At 43.1% G+C, this 22068-nt stretch overlaps 1 protein-coding gene across 4 annotated transcripts in view; it reads right to left on the bottom strand.

Moving 5' to 3' along the window:
* LOC132829977 (transcription cofactor vestigial-like protein 2) overlaps positions 1-22068 on the bottom strand; it is an 88928-nt gene that overhangs the window by 5549 nt on the left and 61311 nt on the right. For 2 of the 4 annotated variants that reach the window (XM_060847417.1, XM_060847416.1), the window contains exons 1-2: positions 8997-9210; positions 4479-4746 (exon numbers count right to left, since the gene is read on the bottom strand). In XM_060847417.1, coding sequence (XP_060703400.1) covers positions 4479-4746; positions 8997-9077 — 349 coding nt within the window. In that variant the 5' untranslated portion in view covers positions 9078-9210. Of the gene's footprint in view, positions 1-4478; positions 4747-6624; positions 6664-8996; positions 9211-22068 lie in introns of those variants that run through there. The other 2 variants (XM_060847419.1, XM_060847418.1) reach the window with 2 other exon arrangements.

The following is a 22068-nucleotide window of genomic DNA, read 5'->3' as shown; positions in this document are numbered from 1 at the left end:
GGCGTTGATATTTTGTCAGGACGTGGGGAAAATTAGGCCGCGGGGAGGAGTGAAACACGGGTCAAAAACAAAATACACAAAAGAGACGTTCGGCCCATCGCGTGTGTTCTGACTCCTTGAGAAGACCGTGTTCAGCGACTTGAGGGAAGGCTGTGCTGTGTTTAGCGGCAGCCCGGAGGCGGGGGTGGGCTGGTGCGTGTTAGTTTAGATCAGTAGCAGCCTCTCTGCACTACAACGCTGTAGGTGCGCGCAGCGCGGGTGATGAGCCGCGAGTTCTGTGGCCACTATTGGAATTTGAAATTTAAAATAAGAGTATTGACCAGTGCACCGTTTAAAATAGGTCCGGTCCACGACCATCCTATTATTAGTCAGAATTCAGAAGCCATCACAAGGTCAAATCCCAGTCTATTAACATTAAAGCATTTTTGGAAACTCATGTTCTATTTTGAGGGCTGTATGTTGGAGATGTGTAACCGATTAAAGAGACTGATCTATAGACTCTGCTATCTGCTGACATTAATTACAGTCCGCTCCCTATTAACGACACACCAGGAAATGCAATAACGTGAGGAGAGGCAGAAGGGGAAGGAGAGAGTGTGCTGTGTAGTTTTCACTATAACTTCATCATTCCCCCTAACCCCAACGCAGTCATTGATTCGAAAATTTGACGCCATTCCCGTTTCTGTGTCAAATTTTACTCATTTTGGATCGGTTAGGGTGACCGCTGTTAATGAGGGAGGATGCCACACTCTCCTGTAAAATATTTACATCTGAAATACTTTCCTGAAGTTTAGTTCGAAGCCCGTTAGACCATTCAGTGTGAGCCGGACTTTCCTGGCGCTATTCTGGAAGAATTGTGAGAGATCCATTTTTAGCACTGGGAATCTGCGGGAATCCGCCCATTTTGGGATATTTTATTGGAGGAACTCAGCAGGTTTTTAAATAAAAGCAAATTACTTGAATGCTGGAATCTGAAACCAGGTTTTCTGATTAGATTACCTACAGTGTGGAAACAGGCCCTTCGGCCCAACCAACCCACTGAAGAACAATCCACCCAGACCCGTTCCCCTCTGAATGATGCACCTGACATTATGGACAATTTAGCACGGCCAATTCACCTAACCGGCACATCTTTGGGACTGTGGGAGGAAACCCATGCAGATACAGGGAGGAGAATGTGCAAACTCCACACAGACAGCCACCCGAGGCTGGAATTGAACCTGGGTCCCAGGTGCTGTGAGGTAGCAGTGCTAACCACTGAGCCACCGTGAAGATGGCATCCTGAAGGTTTAGATGGTTACCAGGGTTGGAGGATTGGAGCAACAGAGAGTAGCTGTATAGGCTGGGGGCTGTTTTCTCTCGAAGGTTGGAGGCTGATGGATGATCTTATAGAGGTTTATAAAATCATGAGAGGCGTGGATAGGGTAAATGGGGTCTTTTCCGTGGGGTGGGGGAGTCCAGAACTAGAGGGCATAGGTTTAGGGTGAGAGGGAAAATATTTAAAAGGGACCTTAGGGGCAACTTTTTTAAGTTGAGGGTGGTGCGTGTATGGAATGAGTTGCTGGAGGAAGTGGTGGAGGCTGGTACAATTACAACATTTAAAAGGCACCTTGATAGATATATGAATAGGAAGGGGTTGGAGGGATCTGGGCTAAATGCTGGCAAATGGGACTAGATTAATTTAGAATATCTGGTCCATGGACAAGTTGGACGGAAGGGTCGAGAGTGTGGTGCTGAAAAAGCACAGCAGGCCAGGCAGCATCGGAGGAGCAGGAGAATTCACGATTTGGAAAGTTCCTGATGAAGGGTTTTTGCCCATGCGGATGCTGCCTGACCTGCTGTGCTTTTCCAGCACCACTCTAATCTGGACTCTGATCTCCAGCATCTGCAGTCCTCACTTTCGCCGAGTTGGAGTAAAGGGTCTGTTTCCGTGCTGTATATCTCTATGACTGGAAACATTAACTCTTGTTTCTCTCTCCACAGATGCTGCCTGACCTGCTGGGTTTCTCTAGCAGTTTCTGCTTTTGTTTTAGATTGCTACATCTACAGTTCTTGTTTTGCCCTGTTACATTCATAATCAGTTATCGTTTTATGTTGTGTGGGGCTGTTCGGGAAAGGAGTACAGTACCCAGTCAGCCTCACCCAGTCTTGCCCAGTCTAACAGGCAACATGGCTTTAGGGCGGGCATTTCTGGTTATCAGATGTAGGTCAAGATATATCTTCCCTTTGCCCCATTTATTGCTCAGGTAGTCGAAAGTGAGGACTGCAGATGCTGGAGATCAGAGTCAGGAGTGTGGTGCTGGAAAAACACAGCAGGTCAGGCAGCATCTGAGGAGCAGGAGAAGCGACGTTTCGAGTATAAGCCGTTCATCAGGAATGAGGCAGAGTTTCAACCTGAAACGTGGATTCCCCTGCTCCTGGGATGCTGCCTGCTCTTCCAGCACCTCTGATCCAGAATCATTTATTACACAACCAACATCTTTCACAACCAACTACTGTCTGTGGGATCTTACTGTGCACCCTGTGACTGCAGCTGTTTCCTGCATCACAATAGTTCCTACACCTTTCAGGTACCAGCAAAGAAGCTGCAGATCTGATTTTTTTAAAAAAACAAAACCCAGAAATTGCTGGAGAAACTCAGCAGGACTGGCAACATCTGAGAAACAGTTCACGTTTAGAGTGCGGGAGGACTTCTCAGGAACTTGGAAAGGGGCATGATTGGATTTGAAACGTTAACTGTGTGTTCTCTCTCCGCTGAGGCCGCCTCACCTGGCGAGCTTCTCCAGCACTCTCGGTTTTTAATGTTTAAAAATATTTCTTTGGCTGCGAAGTGCTTTGTGGAGGCGCTATATAAAGGTAAGTTCCTTTCTTTAAAACTCCTTTGGCACGTTCTGTGGTTTGATTTTAGACCATAAGAACATAGAGTGGAAGTAAGGCCATTCGGCCCATTGAATCCTCTCCGCCATTCAATCATGGCTGATGGGCATTTCAACTCCAATTACCCGCATTCTCCCCGTAGCCCTTAATTCCTTGTTTTGTTCCTATTTGTTTGAGATAATAATTTAGCTTCTTATTAGGGGCTGAGTTAGATACATATAACCATCAGGCGTGAATTGGCAGGTGAGTGTAACACGTTCCTGGTAAACATTTATCATGTTCATTAAACCAAGAAACAGGAATTTGTTTTTTTTCCCCCCAATATGGGTCTATGGGCTGCCTGCAATCTCTATATCTGGAGGGAAACAGAAAGTAGTGAGGGACTGTTGGGCGGCGAGGGAGTGGGAGAGGCGGGTGGTGGGGTGAGTGTGCTGTGTTCTTTTTAAATAATTAGCCAAACATTTTTTTTGTATCCAACCTCTTTTCCAAGCAACCTGTTCAGAGATGTTATTACACACCTTTGGAACAGGTGGGCCTTGAACGCGGGCCTCCCGGTCCAAAGGTAAGGACATTAGGTGGCCATGTTCCCAACCCCAATGCAGTCGTTGATTCGAAAATGTGACCCCCTCCCCATTTCTGTGTCATATTTTCCTCATTTAGATTCGGTTGGGGTGACGGCTGTTAATGACGGAGAATTCTACAGTCTCCTGCAAAATATTCATATCTGAAGTACTTTTCTGAAGTTTTGGTTGAGTCCTGTTCTGAGGGCCCTGAGCAGAACATTGCTGGGGCCAGGGACCTGAAAGAGAGAACTTTGTGGGTTGGGAACCCGAAACCGTGAAAGCGCGGGAGAAATTCAGGAGGTTTCACAGATTTCTCTGGACTCGGCAAGAACTGCAATGTATACCCTCAATAAACAGCTGATCACACAGAGCGCAAATTCCCGACAGTCTCAGACAGTTCCTTGAAAGTGGAGTCGCTGGTGGACAGACTGGTAGGGTAGACATTTGGTACGCTTGTCTTTATTGGCCAGAGCATTGAGTTGGTTTGTCATGTTGCAACTGTATAGGACATTGGTGAGGCCACTTTTTGGAATACTGCGTTCAATTCTGGTCTCCCTGCTATCGGAAAGATAGTGTTTGAGGCTGAGGGATTACCTTGTAGAAGTTTATAAAATCATGAGGGATATGATCGAGGAAATAGTCAGGGTATTTTCCCCTGGGTAGGGGGGACCACACAGTTTTAAGGTGAGAGCGGAAAGATTTAAAAGGGACCTGAGGGGCAACTTTTTTCACACATAGGGCAGTATATGTATGGAATGAGCTGCCAGAGGATGTGGTGGAGGCTGATGGAAATGCAACATTTAAAAGGCATCTGGCTGGGTATATGATTGGAAGGGTTTATGGGCGAAATGCTGGCAAATGGGACTAGATTAATTCAGGACAACTGGCGAGTCTTATGAGTCTATACACAATCTGTATAATAGCACAGTTCAAAAAGATTGTTTTAAAAACAATATTTGATGCATTTGGGGGAAAAAAAACACAAGGGAAGGAGGAGGCACGCGCCTCAGAAATGCTGTGTTCACTGCGCTCGATTACCTGATGACCCTGCAGTGCTTTTCCTGGGTTTGTAACTCCTGCTCTCAGGGCTGTAGTTGCTCAGTGCTCTGGTAAAGTGCTCATCCACCGTGCTGCTGATATCCCCGTTAAAATAGGTGAAGAGAACACATTTGGAGTTGATGTACTCGGCCTCAGGTCTATCCTTGTCCAAGAGGGAATCCTCTTTGCCGGGGGCCGGGGGGCGGCCAGTGCTGCTGGTTCCACCTTCCATCGCCACTCCCTGAACTCGCGGGTAAACAGAGAGAGTCTGCACGGAGGAGATTGCGGCTCGTTAGAATGGTCAGGGAGGCTGGGAGATCTTTCAAATTTCAAAAATATACTCTATTCATTAAAATCTTTACATATATATAAAATCTTTTTAATACATATAAAGATTTACATTATATATATATAAAATACTCCCTTTATTCATTAAAATCTTTATATGTATAAACATTTTATATACATGTAAAGATTTATATTTTATATGAAGAAATTCCCTTTATTCATTAAAATCTTTATATATGCTGCTGCGCAGGACTGAACTGTGTGTGTGACAACAATTATATATATAATTTTTTAATTTCAAAAATATACTTTATCCATTAAAATCTTTATATACAAAGATTTATATTATATATTATATATAAACCCCTTCTATTCAGTAATAGAGAAAGATTTATATTGTATATAAACTCCCGTATATATAAAGATTTTAATGAATAAAGTTTTTTTATATTTTTATTATGTATAAAGATTCATATTATAGGTAAACTCCCATATATAAAGATTTTAATGAATAAATTACTGCAGATGCTGGAATCTGTACTGAAAACTACAAATGCTGGCGATCACAGCGGGTCAGACAGCATCCACGGAGAGAGAGCAAGCGAATATTTCCATCTCCAGCACTTGTCGTTTTCAAATGTATGTTCACTTAATCTGCTGCTGTGTAGGACCGAACTGCGTGTGTGACAATGTATTATATATATTTTTAATTTCAAAAATATACTTTGTTCATTAAAATCTATATATATATAAACTCCCTCTATTCATTAATAGAGAAAGATTTATATTATATATAAACTCCCTTTATTCATTAAAATCTTTATATATGGGAGTTTATATATAATATAAAACTTTCTCTATTAATGAATAGAGGGAGTTTATATGTATAATATAAATCTATATATATAAAATCTTTATATCTAAAGATTGTAATAAATAAAGGGAGTTTATATATATAATAAAAATATAAAAATCACTTTATTCATTAAAATCTATATATATGGGAGTTTATATATAATATAAATCTCTACTAATGAAGAGAGGGAGTTTATATATATATATATTTTAATGAACAAAGTATATTTTTGAAATTAAAAATATATATAATACATTGTCACACACGCAGTTCGGTCCTACACAGCAGCAGATTAAGTGAACAAACATTTGAAAACGACAAGTGCTGGAGATGGAAATATTCGCTTGCTCTCTCCCCCAGGATGCTGTCTGACCCGCTGTGATCTCCAGCATTTGTAGTTTTCAGTACAGATTCCAGCACCTGCAGGAATTTGTTCCGACAAAACATTTCAATTTGACTCTATCCCTCCAATACCCAGGCGGTGGAAGTTCAACACATAATGAAGCAAACTCTACCCCTCAGCACCTCCCCCTCCCAAAACCCTTCACAATCACATCGTTTTTTTAAGGAAAAGGGATGAACTTTCATTCCCAGTTTTCCTAGATGAAACAGGCACAGCCGCTCGCAACCTGAGCTTGATGGTAAATGGATTACTCCCACACTGCGGGGACACAGAGAGCTGAGAGACAGAAAATGAAATTGCTGGAAAAGCTCAGTAGGTCTGGCAGCATCTGGGTAGAGAAAACAGAGATAGCGTTTCGAGTTCCGAGATGCTGATCTTTTCCAGCAATTTCTGTTTCCGATTTATCCAGCATCCGCAGATCTTCTGGTGAGTGAGGCCGGTGATGGTTATACCCTACTTACCTGCGATAGGAAAGTGCTTCACATCTCACTCTGCATCACACAGAACCCGTCCTTATCTGTTGTTGCCCTCTCCCCGGGCTCTTACAGAGTGGAAAGAATTCCCTGTCGGATTTGGGAAATTCTTTCCGATTCCCTTACCCAGTTTCCCGTTTTAAACAGCGACGTGTCGGTGGTGACATAATTCGATTCCAGTAATAACACCCCACCCCTGGCTTTCCACTCGCCGAGCCCCACGTCCGTTCATTCGCTCCCACCGCCTCTGCTCCCATTGCCCGACAGCGCAGCCCCAACATGGGGTGGGTAGGTGAGGATCTGACTGTACCACATTAGGAGATGGAGGTGTGACAGGGAGAGGGAGAGAGAGAGAGAGAGGTGCGGGTTTTGGATTCGTTTGAGACAGGGAGAAGGGAGGTTGCTGGATTTGAATGTTTCACAGAGACAAAGGTGCATCGGGATGTCAACCTCTTATACGGAGACGTGCCACATGTGTTACCACAGTACATTGGCATTACTTGGAGGTGCCAGTGTTGGACTGGGGTGGAGAAAATCAGAAGTCACATGATACCAGGTTATAGTCCAACAGGTTCAATCTGAAAGTTTGTGATTTTAAATAAACCTGTTGGACTATAACCTGGTGTTGTGAGATTTCCAGCAATGGCATTACAATAGCATTACAACTCTGGGATTACAATTGCCCTTGGCATTACAACTCTGGGATTTACAATTGCCCTTGGCAATACAACTCTGGGATTACAATAGCCCTTGGCATTACAACTCTGGGATTTACAATTGCCCTTACCATTACAACAGTGGGATTACAAATAGCCCTTGGCATTACAACTCTTGGATTACAATAACTCTCGGCAATACAACTCCTGGATTAAAATTGCCCTTACATTACATCTCTGGGATTACAATTGCCCTTGCCATTTCAGTTCTGGGATTACAATAGCTCGTGCACATCACAGACACACTCCTCCTTCAACAGCAAAAGCGTTGATTTTTGTTTAAATGAGAATTTGAATAGAAAATTAAAGAAAACATTTCGCAAAGCGGCTCGGGCCCCAATCCCTGCTCTGTCCTAACCCAGGGATGGGGGGGGGGGGGGGGGGGGGGACATTAAGCAAAACAGCAGGTTCAACCAGAATGTTAAAACCAGAGACATGAGGAAGGGAAACTTTCGGAAACGATGTCAGGAATGATGGAGACAGACCCTTGCCGACTGTGTTTTCTACTCAGGGTCTCCCCGGAGGTATCTCTCTGAGCTCCTGTTGAGGGCATTTCCCCAAAGCAGCTGCTTTACCCCGGGAGTGGGGGGTAACCACCCCCGGGGGCTTCAACTCAGTGAAAGAATCGGCAGCTCCAACACCGCCCCTCCCCTGAGTTTAAAGGGACAGCTCCCCACCCCTTACCCTCACCACCAAGGAGATCCCCAATTTAAATCCGTTCCTTAGTAAGGACAGACCTTCGCCAAAGGGGAGAGCCGATTGGAAATATCACGTCCCATGGAACCGCTGCTCACTCGGTTTGCCCCAGTCCCAATCCCTCCCCCCTCAGCAACACCCCCTCCCCAGCACTACCCCCAGCACCATTTCCCCCCTCAGCAACACTTCCTCCCCCAGCACCACCCCCAGCACCACTCCCCCCTCAGCAACACCCCTCCCCAGCACCACCCCCAGCACCACTCCCCCCTCAGCAACACCCCTCCCCAGCATCATTCCCAGCACCACTCCCCCCAGCAACACCCCCTCCCCCAGCACTACCCTAGCACCACTCCCCCCTCAGCAACACCCCTCCCCCAGCACCACTCCCCCCTCAGCAACACCCCTCCCCAGCACCACCCCCAGCACCACTCCCCCTCAGCAACACCCCCTCCCCCAGCACTACCCCAGCACCACTCCCCCTCAGCAACACCCCCTCCCTCAGCACCACCCCCAGCACCACTCCCCCCTCAGCAACACCCCCTCCCCCAGCACTACCCCAGCACCACTCCCCCCTCAGCAACACCACCTCCCCCAGCACCACTCCCCCCTCAGCAACACCTCCTCCCCCAACACTACCCCAGCACCACTCCCCCCTCAGCAACACCCCCTCCCCCAACACTACCCCAGCACCACTCCCCCCTCAGCAACACCCCCTCCCTCAGCACCATTTCCCCCCTCAGCAACATCCCCTCCCCCAGCAACCCCTCAGCATCATTCCCCCCACCCCCCAGCATCATCCCTCTCAGCACTACCCCCCGTCAGTACCATCTCCCCCACTGAGCAGAAAGCACACTCTCAAACAGAAACTGCTGGAGAAACGCAGCAGCTCTGGCAGCTTCTGTGGAGAGAGACAGAGACATGAGAGAGGTGACGTTTCGAGTCCAGTGTGATCCTTCCTCAGGACAATCTGCTCAATCCGACCCGACTGGCCATTCAAATTTTCCGTCCAGGGGCTGCCTGCAATGTGACAGTGAGCAGGTACCGCTTTCCCTGTGAGAAATGATCGATCTCGGTGCCCAGTCCTACCTGTGCTGCATACGCTGGGGTGCTTGTGAAATAAGGGCGATGCGCTCCATACGTGTGGTACATAATATCCAGACAGCTCATGGTGAGAACAGGAGGTCATGTACTGGACAGACTCCAGGCTCAGACAGCTGAGAGCTCCATGCTGTCACTCGGAGGTCCCCCCACCCCAGCCCCCACACTGCTAGTCACTCAGAGAAACCCCAGGGTGTGTGTGCGTCTCTGTGTGTGGGTGAGTGACAGTCAGTTACTGGAAACAGCAGCGTGTGCTCCTGCAGCCGAGACTTTAAACCCCTCCCAGGGTCCCGGCTAACCCCGCAGCTGCCGAACCAATCGCCTGCAGCAGAAACAGAGACCCATGCAAATGAGAGAGACTTTCTTTGACAGGAATTTGGAAAAGTTGGATGTGGGTGGACCTTACTAAACAGTCCCCTCGGATAAAAACAGACACTGCATCGAAAATGATCAACAATTTTGTGAAAAAATTCTGCTAAAGAATTCTGAACGAAACAACAATAAACACGTCCCCGAATTTTTTAAAAAAGTTGCATATTAATAAACTGGTCCTGAAGATTTTGTGTAATTTCGGCTTTCCAGGACTCATGCCCCATAAATAGTTGTGGGATTTTAATCCTTGCTTTTAACGCGTTTGTGGAAATGAAGCATGAGATTGTCCCCTGAACGCCTGACTTGCTGAAGGTAGGAGTGGGGAATATTGCCCACTTAAAAAAAAGTTACTGCGCTTTCTTCGCCCACAACCTTTTGAGTTTGTTGCTGTCTCCGCCGCAAGTCAACATTTTCACAATCAGGATGGGGAGATTTAATAAAAAGAACTGTTCTCCCGGTTTATTCTAATTTAAAATACCAGCTCTTTCCCCACGTCTCACAAGTGACAAATATTTGGAGCTGAAGGCATTTCGTGTCGCCCTAACCTTATATTTGTGACTCTGGATAGTCTGATACCTGCAGGAGCCTGGAGCACAAACTGGTGACTTTTTTTTGTTAATTCCAGGTTAGTTTCAATCAAAACAGCCACTGGCATGAATCGATTTCCAGGCTTTTGTTGTAATACATCTGGCCTGATTTGTGAAAATCATGAGGAATTCTTCCTGGCATTAACAGCAGTAAATACAGACCACCATGAGAAAGCTGCAGGATTTAGGGACTTGAGCTCAAAAGTCAAAACTGGCAATCCAGGGCAACTCTGAACTGTTAGTATTCTACTTCTTGAACTAGAATGTTCTCAACTTCTTAAGTTGCCTTAAAACAACCACTCCACTCTAATGCAGTTATCCCCATTGTCAATATTTATCCCTCAATCAACATCAGACACATTGAAACATTACCACACCATTCTCACATTAGTGTGGATGGGAGCTTGCTGTGTGCAAATTAACTGCTACGTCTCCTAAATGGAATCAGTGATACAAAATGGCCAAAATGGTCTTGTATTGCAGAAGTGGAAGGTCTCAATTCGAGTTCCAGCTGTTCCTAAGGTGGGTAGATATTGGATGTAGGTTTGCTCACTGAGCTGGAAGGTTCATTTCCAGACGTTTCATTACCCTACTAGGTAACATCTTCAGTGGACCTCAGGCGAAGCAATGCTGAAAATTCCTGCTTTCTATTTACATTTTTGGGTTTCGTTGGGTTGGTGATGGCAGTTTGTTGTTCTTTTCCTCCTCTTTAGTGAATTTTATGCCATTATTGATGGTCTTGAAGGTTTCCTCTAACTTGTTTCATTTAGTGATGACAAAGGTGTCATCCACGTAGCGGACCCAGAGTTTGGGTTGGATGGTTGGCAGAGCTGTTTGCTCAAGTCACTGCCTCTGCAAATAAGCCTGATATCGGAGATCCCAGGGTGTTCCGTTGGTTTGTCTGTAGGTTTTGTTGTTGAAGGTGAAGTGGGTGGTAAGGCAGACATCCACTAGCTTGATGATATTCTCCTTGTTGATGAAATTAGTGGTGTTTGGTGTTTGGTGTATGTGTCTTTGGGTCTTTTAATAGTGTAGTCAGTGTTTCGTTGGCCAGGTTGATGTTGATTGAAGTAACAGGGCCATTACATCAAAGGAGACCATTATTTCATCCTCTTCCATCTTAGTGTCTTTGATGGTCTTCAGGAATTCTTGTAGGCATTCCAACCGGAACTCCATCAACAAACAAATCGAGTTAGACCCATGTACCACCCCCTGAGAAAAGGAACAGGAAATGACTTCACCATAGGAAATAACATCGCCACAGGAAATGACATCACCAACCCAAGGAAACCCAAACATATAAATAGAAAGCAGGAATTTTCAGCATTGCTTCCCCTGAGGCCCACTGAAGATGTTACCTAGTAGGGTAACAAAACTTCTGGAAATACACCTTGCAGCTCAGCGAGCAAACCTACATCCAAAACTTCAACCTGAGCTATTAATCTTCTCAAAACGCGTATGTAGACATTTTCTGACCAACTTGTTCAGAAACATTATTGCACATATTCGAAGTGGTAAGACTTGAAAGTTGGCCTTCTGGTTAAGTGGTACTGGCACTACCACTGTGGCACAAATGTCCCTTCTTGTATCTTTATTGCAGCCTGTAGACAATTGGATAGCTCAGTTGGCTGGATGGCTAGTTTGCAATACAGGATGATGCCAACAGCATAGGTTCAATTCCTGCATTGACTGAGGCTCACCCTCTCCCTTGCCTGGGGCATGGTGACCCTTAGTTTAAGCTAACTATTAATTGCACCAATCTAATGAGGCAGCAGCCCTGTAGGATGAGTGACTTTACCTTTATTGTAACAGATCCAATCAGGCTTATCAAAGTTTATGATAATATCACAAAATTACTTCTTTGGCCATAAAGTGCTTTGGTGTGTCCTGTGTGTCTTGATACTATCTAAATGCAGATCTTTATCATAACATTTTCAAGGAATTAAAATGACCCTTGAAATGTTTTTATCTTGTGTAAAACTTATGAGGCAAACCTTAGACATAGATAATCACATTTGAAAATAAAGTTGACCATTTTCAAATTAACCAATACTTTGCATCAAGAAAGAAGTCAGGGATGTACTACTGCAAAAAATATTGAAATATTGAAATTAAATGAAGTGGAAGTGCCGTGTTGGACTGAGGTGAACAAGGGCAGAAGTCAGACAACACCAGGTTATTGTCCAACAGGTTTATTTGAAATCACAAGCTTTTGGAGCATTGCCCCTTCGTCGGTGAGGTGGATTTCACCTGATGAAGGGGCAACACTCTGAAAGCTAGTGATTTCAAATAAGCCTGTTGGACCATAACCAGTGTTGCCTGATGTCTATCCTATTGAAAGTAAAGCATTTGAAGGAAAAACAGTCTCAAGTAAAAGGGCCAATCATGATTTTGATACAAATTCCATTATAAATATGCATGCAAATAATAATGTAAAAAATGGCTGAGAATTGCATAATTTAACTTTAAAACCAAAATTGCAATCAGATGACTTAAAAAGAATAACATTGACCCGCAGAAGTAGCATTTCATCAAAAGGTCACATTAAAATAAATTGCACTTTTCTTCAAAATGATTCTACCATTGCTGGCAATTCACGCAACATTTGATCCAATAACACAAACAACTCAATAACATTGAACTTTGGGCAATATTTATTATTGTAGCACTAGAATGATAAAATTGAAAATAAAGTCATGCTAGAGATTTATATCAGTTGACATACTGTTCTTCAGCAGACTGAGAGAGGATGAGAATCAGTTCTATTATTGCAGAAAGAAAACCACTATATGCTTTTAACATTTTTAGTCTGACAAGTAAACAAACTTAGAACTTGCTGATTGTGTTTTAAGTTATCAGGGAGATTAATGCAAACAAAAAAAAACTCTTCCACCAGTGAGTGGGAGTGAGAAATAGGAATGAGAAATAGCCAAGATTTGTTCATTGCAATCTCAACCTTGTGTTACTTTTCATTTAAGATTCAATGACAAGGACATCTTTTCAGCTACATTCATCAGATTATTAATAAAGATAGGTCATTTTTAACATCTAAAGTTTGCCCTCAAAATAACAGATTAAAACTCAGTTTATGGTTCATATTTTACTTAAGAGAAGGGAAACATATTACGGACACACCCAACATTATTTCTTACAACATCATTGTATTTAAACACTGTTGAAATCTAAACACATTTCACTGTTGCCTGCCATGATTCAACCATAACCAATTTCTCAGGACTTCAAAGCTAAGAATTCCTGAGTATAACATAAAACTGTGTATCATATGTACCTTTTTAAATAATTTAGCTACCTGTCCTGTTACTTTCTATCCTGCTGTCTGTAGATATGTACACAAAGATCCTTGCTATCTTTAGTACTTTCTAGGATTTTACCAATTGTAATATAAACTCTTTTCTTCTTAGCTCTCGCCATTACCCCAAAATTTTCCATGTTGATTTCAATGCGTCACTGCTGTGCCCACTGGCTAGTCTCCAGTTTATGGCTATCCTCTTTAATACACACATTACCAATTTTTGTGTTTATATTATCTTGATTATATTTCAAATCTTTAATATACACCGCAAACAGCAAGGGTCCCAGCCTTGAGCCCTGTGGAACACCAATAGAAACAGACTTCTACATACTATCATTTCCTGCTTCCTACCTCTCAGAAAACTTTGGATCCAAGCTGCTGCTTTGCTTTGGATCCCATGGGTTCCTACCTCTTTGACCTGTTCACTATGTGGGACCAGATCAAAAACCTTTCTAAATTCTACAAAGGCCGTATTATATGTATTACCCTTATCACCACTCCTGGGTACTTCCTTGGGTAATTTGATCATATTTGTCAAATCCATTCTGACGATGGCTAATTAATCTACATGTCTTCAAGCGCAGATATGTATATCCACCAGAATATTTTCTAAAAACTTCCCCACTGCTGAAAATGTGTTGCTGGTTAAAGCACAGCAGGTTAGGCAGCATCCAAGGAACAGGAAATTTGACGTTTCGGGCATAAGCCCTTCATCAGGAAACTTCCCCCCACTTCAAGTCAGGTGGATTGGCCTGTAAGTTATTGATCTACTACTTCCTCTCTTTTTAATAATGGGACAAGAATATCTGCTCAAGAAAGTTTGTAAGGATAAGCAATTATAGACGAGTCAGTTTAACTTCAGTGGTGTGATAGATTTTGGGGTCAATTATTCAAGATAGAGTTAGCAGTCATATGGAGAAAGGTGGGTTGATTAGGAAAAGTCAGGATGGATTTTTAGTGGGGAAATTTATTAACTTAATTGAGTTTTTTGAAGAGGTTACAAAAAGATTCGATGGAGATAATACCATTGATGTGAAGTATGTGGACTCTCAGAAGGCATTTGATACATTGCCAGGCAACAGACTTGTGAGAAAAGTCACAGGTCATGGCATAAAAAGGTCAGTAGCAACATGGATCCAAAATTGGCTGAGGGATAGGAAGCAGACAGTAATACTTAATGGATTTTTCCAGGCAGGAGGAAGGCTTATAATGGAGGTCCCCACAGGTGAATATTGGGGCTCTTGCTTTTCCTAAATATATTCATATTAGATTAGATTCCCAACAGTGTGGAAACAGGCCCAACAACTCCACACCGACCCTCTGAAGAGTAACCACCCAGACCCATTTCCCTCTGACTAATGCACCTAACACTATGAGCAATTTAACATGGCCAACTCACCTGAACTGCACATCTTTGGACTGTGGGAGGAAACCCATGCAGAACATTCAAACTCCAAACAGGGCAGTTGCCCATGGCTGGAATCAAACCTGGGACCCTGATGCTGTGAGGCAACAATGCTAACCACTGAGCCACCATGCTGCCCATAATCAATCATAGTGGTAAGAAGGGGATAATTTCAACATTTGCAGATGACTCAAAGCTTGGAAGAATTGTGAACAGTAAGGAGGACAGTGCAGAGTTCCATAGACAAGTTGGGAGTTTGGGTGGACAGGTGGAAGACGAGTTTCAATGCAGAGAAGTATGAGGTAATGCATTTTGAAGAACATTGGAAAACAACATAAAATAGGGCATTCAATTCTAAAGGGATGCCGGAACAGAGAGATGTAGGTGTATATGTGAATAGATCATTGAAGGCAGCTGGACAGGTGGAGACAGCAATAATGATCCAGCACCCTTGACTTCATTAACAGGGGCATAGAGGAAAAGAGCAAAGGGGTGATCATGTACTTGTATAAGACACCTGTTAGACCCCAGTCGGTGTATTGTGTACAGATTTGGGCACCACATTATAAGAAAGATGTGAACAAATTGGAGAGCGAGGAGAAGCAATTTATAGGAATGATTCCAGGAATGAGTTACTTCATTTATGAGGATAGATCAAAGAAGTTGTGACTGCTGAATTGGAGAGAAGAAGTCTATGAGGAGATTTGATAAAGGTTTTTGAAAATTATGAACAGGCTGAATAGGATAGAAGATTGGCCGAGGTGATGCTCATTTGAACAGGCAGTGCAGCCAACTAGCCTCTTTCAGTGCCCAAAGATTTCTGTGATTCTGTGACAATGCTAACAGTGTTCCAGTCCAGTGGCACTTTATCTGTGGCCAGAGAGGATTTGATAATTACTGCCACAGCCCCAATATCCTCTCCACTGCTTCGTCAACAGGCTGGGATCCAACTCATTGAGGATTCATCCACCTCTAAGGCTGCTAAACACAGCAGTACCTTCTCTCTCTCTTTCTCTCTCTCTCTCTCTCTCTCTCTCTCCCTATTAATTTCTTCTAATGTTTCACAGTTCTGCACCTTGATGTCTGTACCTGTGTTGCCTTTTTCTGTTGTGAAAATTGATGTAAAGGATTTTTTGAGGACGATGCTCATATTTTCCTGATCAACACATAGATTATCTCTGTGGTCACTAATGTTCCCTTCTCTTTTCCTAGTTATTCTCTTGCTCATTAGGTAATGAAAAATATCATTTGGGTTTCCTTTATTATATTCACCAATGCACTTGTTTAGTTTTCCAAATTTCCCTTTTAAGTTGTCATAGAGTCATAGAGATATACAGCACGGAAACAGACCCTTCCGTCCAACTCATCCATGCCAACCAGATATCCCAACCAAATCTAGTCCCATTTGCCAGGACTTGATCCATATCTCTCTAAACCCTTCCTATTCATATACTCATCCAGGTGCCTTTTAAATGTTGCAATTGTACCAGCCTCCACCACTTCCTCTGGCAGCTCATTCCATACACGCACCACACTCTGTGTGAAAAAGTTGCCCCTTGGGTCCCTTTAATATCTTTCCCCTCTCACCCTAAACCTATGCCCTCTACTTCTGAACTCCCACCCCCAGGGAAATGATTTGTTTATTTATCCTATCCATGCTCCTCATGATTTTATAAGCCTCTATAAGGCCATCCCTCAGCCTTCGATGTTCAATGGAAAACAGCCCCAGCCTATTCAACCTCTCCCTATAGCTCAAATCCTCCAACTCTGGCAACATCCTTGTACATCTTTTCTGAACCTTTTCAAGTTTCACAACATCCTTCTGACAGGAAGGAGACCAGAATTGCATGCAATATTCCAACAGTGGCCTAACCAATGTCCTGTACAGCCTCAACATGACCTCCCAACTCCTGTACTCAATACACTGACCAATCAAGGAAAGCATACCAAATGCCTCCTTCACTATCCTATCTACCTGCGACTCCACTTTCAGGAGTGATGAACCGGCACTCCAATGTCTCTTTGTTCAGCAACACTCCCTAGGACCTTACCATTAAGTGTATAAGTCCTGCTAAGATTTGCTTTCCCAAAATGCAGCACCTCGCATTTATCTGAATTAAACTCCATCTCCCACTTCTCAGCCCATTGGCCCAACTGATCAACATCCCGCTGCAATCTGAGGTAACCGTCTTCGCTGTCCACTACACCACCAATTCTGGTATCATCTTCAAACTTACTAACTATATCTCCTATGATCATATCCAAATCATTTATATAAATAATGAAAAGTAGTGGACCCAGCACCGATCCTTGTGGCATTCCACTGGTCACAGGCCTCCAGTCTGAAAAACAACCTCCACCACCGCCCTCTGTGTTCTACCTTTGAGGCAGTTCTGTATCCAAATGGCTAGTTCTCCATGTATTCCGTGACATCTAACCTTGCTAATCAGTCTCCCATGGGGAACCTTGTTGAATGCTTTACTGAAGTCCATACAGATCACGTCCACTGCTCTGCCGTCATCAATCCTCTTTGTTACTTCTTCAAAAAACTCAATCAAGTTTGTGAGACATGATTTCCCATGCACAAAGCCATGTTGTCTATCCCTAATCAGTCCTTGCCTTTCCAAATATGTGTAAATCCTGTCCCTCAGGATTCCCTCCGACGTCTTGCCCACCACTGGCCTCAGGCTCACTGATCTATAATTCCCTGGCTTGTCCTTACCACCTTTTTAAAATAATGGTACCACGTTAGCCAACCTCCAGTTTTCTGGCACCTCACCTGTGACAATCGATGATACAAATATCTCAGCAAGGGGCCCAGCAGTCACTTCCCTAGCTTCCCACAGAGTTGTAGGGTACACCTGATCAGGTCCTGGGGATTTATCCACCTTTACGCGTTTCAAGATTTCTAGCACTTCCTTCTTTGTAATATGGACATTTTTCAAGATGTCACCAGCTTTTTCCCTTCATTTTTCCATCTTCCATCTCGTTCTCCACAGTAAACACTGATGCAAAATACGTATAGTATCCCCCCCATCTCCTGCGGCTCCATACAGAGACCACCTTGCCGAACCTTGAGGGGCCCTATTCTTTCCCTAGTTTCCCTTTTGCCCTTAATATATTTGTAAAAACCCTTTGGATTCTCCTTTTTCCTATTTACCAAAGATATCTCATGTCCCCTTTTTGCCTTCCTGATTTCCCTCTTAAGTATACTCCTACTACCTTTATACTCTTCTAAGGATCCATTCAATCTTTCCTGTCTATATCTGACATATGCTTCCTTCCTTTTCTTAACCAAACCTTCAATTTCTTTACTCATCCAACATTCTCTATACCTACCAGCCTTCCTTTTCACCCTAATAAGGACTCTTGTTATCTCATTTCTGAAGGTTTCCCATTTTCTGGTCATCTCTTTACCTGTGAACATTTGCACCCAATCAGCCTTTGAAAGCTCTTGCCAACCATCAAAATTAGCCTTCCTCCAATTTAGAACTTCAACTGTTAGGTCTGGTCTATCCTTTTGCATCACTATTTTAAGAGTAATAGAATTATGGTCGTTGACCCCAAAATGCTTCCCCACTGACACCTCAGTCACCTGCCCTGCCTTATTTCCCAAGAGTAGGTCAAGTTTTGCACCTTCCCTAGTAGGTACATCCACATACTGAATCAGAAAATTTTCTTGTACGCACTTAACAAATTCCTCTCATCTAAACCCTTAACACTATGGCAATCCCAGTTTATTTTTGGAAAGTTAAAATCCCCTACTATAACCACCCTATTATTCTTACAGATAGCTGAAATCTCCTTATAAATTTGTTTCTCAATTTCTATTGCCAAATCTATTGCTCTACAGTTCTTTCTCTTAACTCCTTTGGTTCACTCCCTTGTCTTCCATCTAATAAGACTTCCTTTGGGATCCTTCTTAAAACTCAAGTCTTTTGGCACCTGGTTCTAACAACATTCTTGACACAGTATGGTCTTTGAATGCAATGTATGAAACAATCTGTACCAAATAGTAATATGGTGCAAACATTCTCCCTGAGCACCATTCCTAGTGAATTAAAAACAAATCTTAAATTCCAAATCAGCAGAAATCTATCAGGTATGTTTATAAATTTATCAGCACGTCAGAAATAGTCTTCCCCAAAGGAACAAACTTGAAGGAAAATCTTGACCATCTTGAAAGCAATTTATAACCAATTAAATACTTTTTGAAGTGTGATCACTGTTGCGATGTTGGAAACTCCACAGCTAATTTGCACATTGAATCCCCCCCCCCCCCCCCCCCCCCCACCCCTTCCGAACAGCATTGTGGCAATGTATAAAGAATCTACGTTTTGTGTTATTAATTGAGGAATTAATATTTGCTAAAGACTGATCTTCTTGAAAACATTCCTTGGGATCCTTCATATCCATTACCAACAGCTTCCTCAGTATCTGCACTGGAAGACTCAATTTTCATGCTTAAGCCCTGGCCTATAGAATGGCTGTTATGTCGAGAACATTGTGATTCAGAGGGAAGTGTTCTGCCAACTGATGGCAGAGTCACAGGTTGGCAGTTTCACATTCGTTTAGATATACACCAAACAGTTTAAACAGTTTGAATTCAGAATGATCAGATCAGAGCTAATTTTAGAAGTGAAACATATGCTAGGTTTTACCGTTATTCATTTATATGACATTATACTATATTGGATGGGAAAAGGCTTATGACAGTTGGAAAGGAAAAATCTGCTCTGAAGATAAAGGCTATTCTTTTAAATTTATGTTTTTGATCATTGTGGACCACTCTGAATGTATCTGTCTTCACAGCAATGTAATATTGGGTAGACATCTGCTGTCTGGTATGGATTTGTGTGATATGAGACTTATTTTCTCTAAATATAGTGTTGAGTGAGTGTCAAACCCTTTGCATGTTCCAGCAGACAGCTAATATTTAGCTTCATGGTGGTCTCCACACTTACTTAGTGATTATTGCTTCTTCTAGCTAAGTGTTTCCATTTAATGTTCATCCTTCTCTGTGTGCCTCATTCTCTGGACAAGAAAGGCCAGACTAGTAACCTGCTCTCAGTCTGGCATTGTATAAGCCAAGGTTCAATAGCTAACACCCTCACCTCCTCAGTCAGAAGGTTAGGAATGCAAGTTAGGAATAGAGTACAACAGTCTAAGGCAGGCTGAACCTCCAGTGCGGCACTTAGGGAACATTCCATTCTCTTTGTTGAAGGAGTGCAGCACTGTCAATGGTGCTGTCTTTCAGCAGAAGTGTTAAACAGAGGCCCTGCTTGCTTTTTCAGGTGATTGGAAAATATCCCACACAGCATTTTTAAAAATAGGAGAGTTACTCAAAGAGTCCAGGCCAATAATTATCCCATGACAGCATCATAAAAACAGACTATCTGGTTCTTATTACATTTCTGTTTGTGGGATCTTACTGTTTGTAAATTGGTGGCTTTAGTTCCCACCTTACAAGTTATGAGAACTTCAAAATACTTTGTTGGATTTAAAATATCTGGCTGTTATGAAAACTACTGTTCTAATCTGAATGTTCCTTTCATTTTAGACTCTATATTAAACTGATACATGATATTGTGGGTCTATCTGTTAGTCAGGACACATGAAGAAGGGCTCATGCCCGAAACATCGATTCTCCTGCTCCTTGGATGCTGCCTGACCTGCTGCGCTTTTCCAGCAACACATTTTCAGCTCTGATCTCCAGCATCTGCAGTCCTCACTTTCTCCTTTAACCTACTGTAAATCCTCTTGCAAGGATGCCTTCTTTGAAGAAGCTCTCTTCCTCCCTCTACAAGGCTCTCAGTGAGTTCCTCTCTCACTGCACCCCCCAGGTCATCTCCTCTGCCCAGAAGCTCTTCAGCCACATTCTCAAACAGACTCGCTACCACAGCCACTTCTCCTTCCTCAGCACCTGTCTACGGAACCGACTGATCCTGCACGGACTCCGGACTACGTTCAGATCAACAACATTTGGACCCAGCCAGGACAACCAGTACCTACAATAAATCCGAAGCCTCCAGCAACAGACCTCCCTCCGGATCCCCCGCTCCACGCTTGCAGCCATGCGTCGCTACCTACATTCCCTGCAATTAGCCCTACCCCAGCTCAGGACAACACTCTCACAGACTTGCAAAGGACCTCTACATTCCTGAAGAAGGGCTCATGCCCGAAACGTCGATTCTCCTGCTCCTTGGATGCTGCCTGACCTGCTGTGCCTTTCCAGCAACACATTTTCAGTTCAGGACACATGAACCTAGGTAAGAGAGCTGGCAATATTTATGATAAACACGTTGTTTATTCCAAATGATCCATCCACAAAAACCACAGACAGAAGAATGTTGAGTGAATGTATTATGCATTGAGCTGCCAAAGTTACCAGCACTGATAGGTTTGAATAATCATTTGGACTAGCCAATGGCTGTGAAACAGGCATCCTGTGACTTTTATTCAAGTTTACCAGCTGGCTGGATGAGAGTTCAAGAGTTGGATTGGCTGATGAATCATTAGCTACTGGTAAGGGTAGTCTGGTTAAAAATGAGGTTACAGGATTTTAGAGTTCAATGCAAGTGCTGGTCAAACCTGTATCCATTGAGTAACTTTCTTAACCATGAACAGAAAAAGTAGAATTCCAAATGTTAATTCCAGAAATGTCCACTGGAATTGAAAGAACAAAGCTGTTTAGATAAGGGCACATAGATATTGCTAAAACTGGCAGTCTGACAATGGAAACTATGCCTTGGAGCCTGTTACAATAACTTTAATGATGTGTAATATGTTGAAATTCCCAAGTTCCTGTGTATGCAGGGAAGCTGTTCAGCATCTAAATCCAGGGTTGTCAAAGAGAATGCAAGAGAGCCAACAGTTAATTTTCACCTCTTAAATGTGGACATCTTGTTTGCACAGATAATTAATCTTCAGACCAATGTGATGGATTAACAATAATACCACCTTCCCAAATAAGATTATTAGAATGTTCCCTCTTGCTTAGAAAGGCATGGCAAGATATTAAAGCAAAAACAGCTGCAATTTTGAGGCTATGAGTAGCTGTGAATAACACTGCATTTTGACCGGGTGAAGACATTATATTTTGGATTATGGGGTTTGACCTGCTGCCACCAACATTGCCAGAAACCACGTGGCCATCACTTTATTCTGTTTGTAGTTATTCTATTTTATTTGAGGTTATAGCTGTATTGCACTGCTGCACTACCATGCAGAGTCATGATCTATTTTTTATGACTATTCAGTGTGAGCATGAATATTAAAAACACCTCAGTCAGCTTGGGAAGAAATAAAAAGAAAATCTGGCTATGCACCTCATTGTTACCCCCTGCTACTTTGTTCACAGCTGAATTCATTGAGTTGGAGATG

Source organism: Hemiscyllium ocellatum, chromosome 30 (assembly GCF_020745735.1).
Source record: "Hemiscyllium ocellatum isolate sHemOce1 chromosome 30, sHemOce1.pat.X.cur, whole genome shotgun sequence".
Taxonomy (NCBI): Eukaryota; Metazoa; Chordata; class Chondrichthyes; order Orectolobiformes; family Hemiscylliidae; genus Hemiscyllium; species Hemiscyllium ocellatum.
This window is presented reverse-complemented; position numbering and strand designations above follow the sequence as displayed.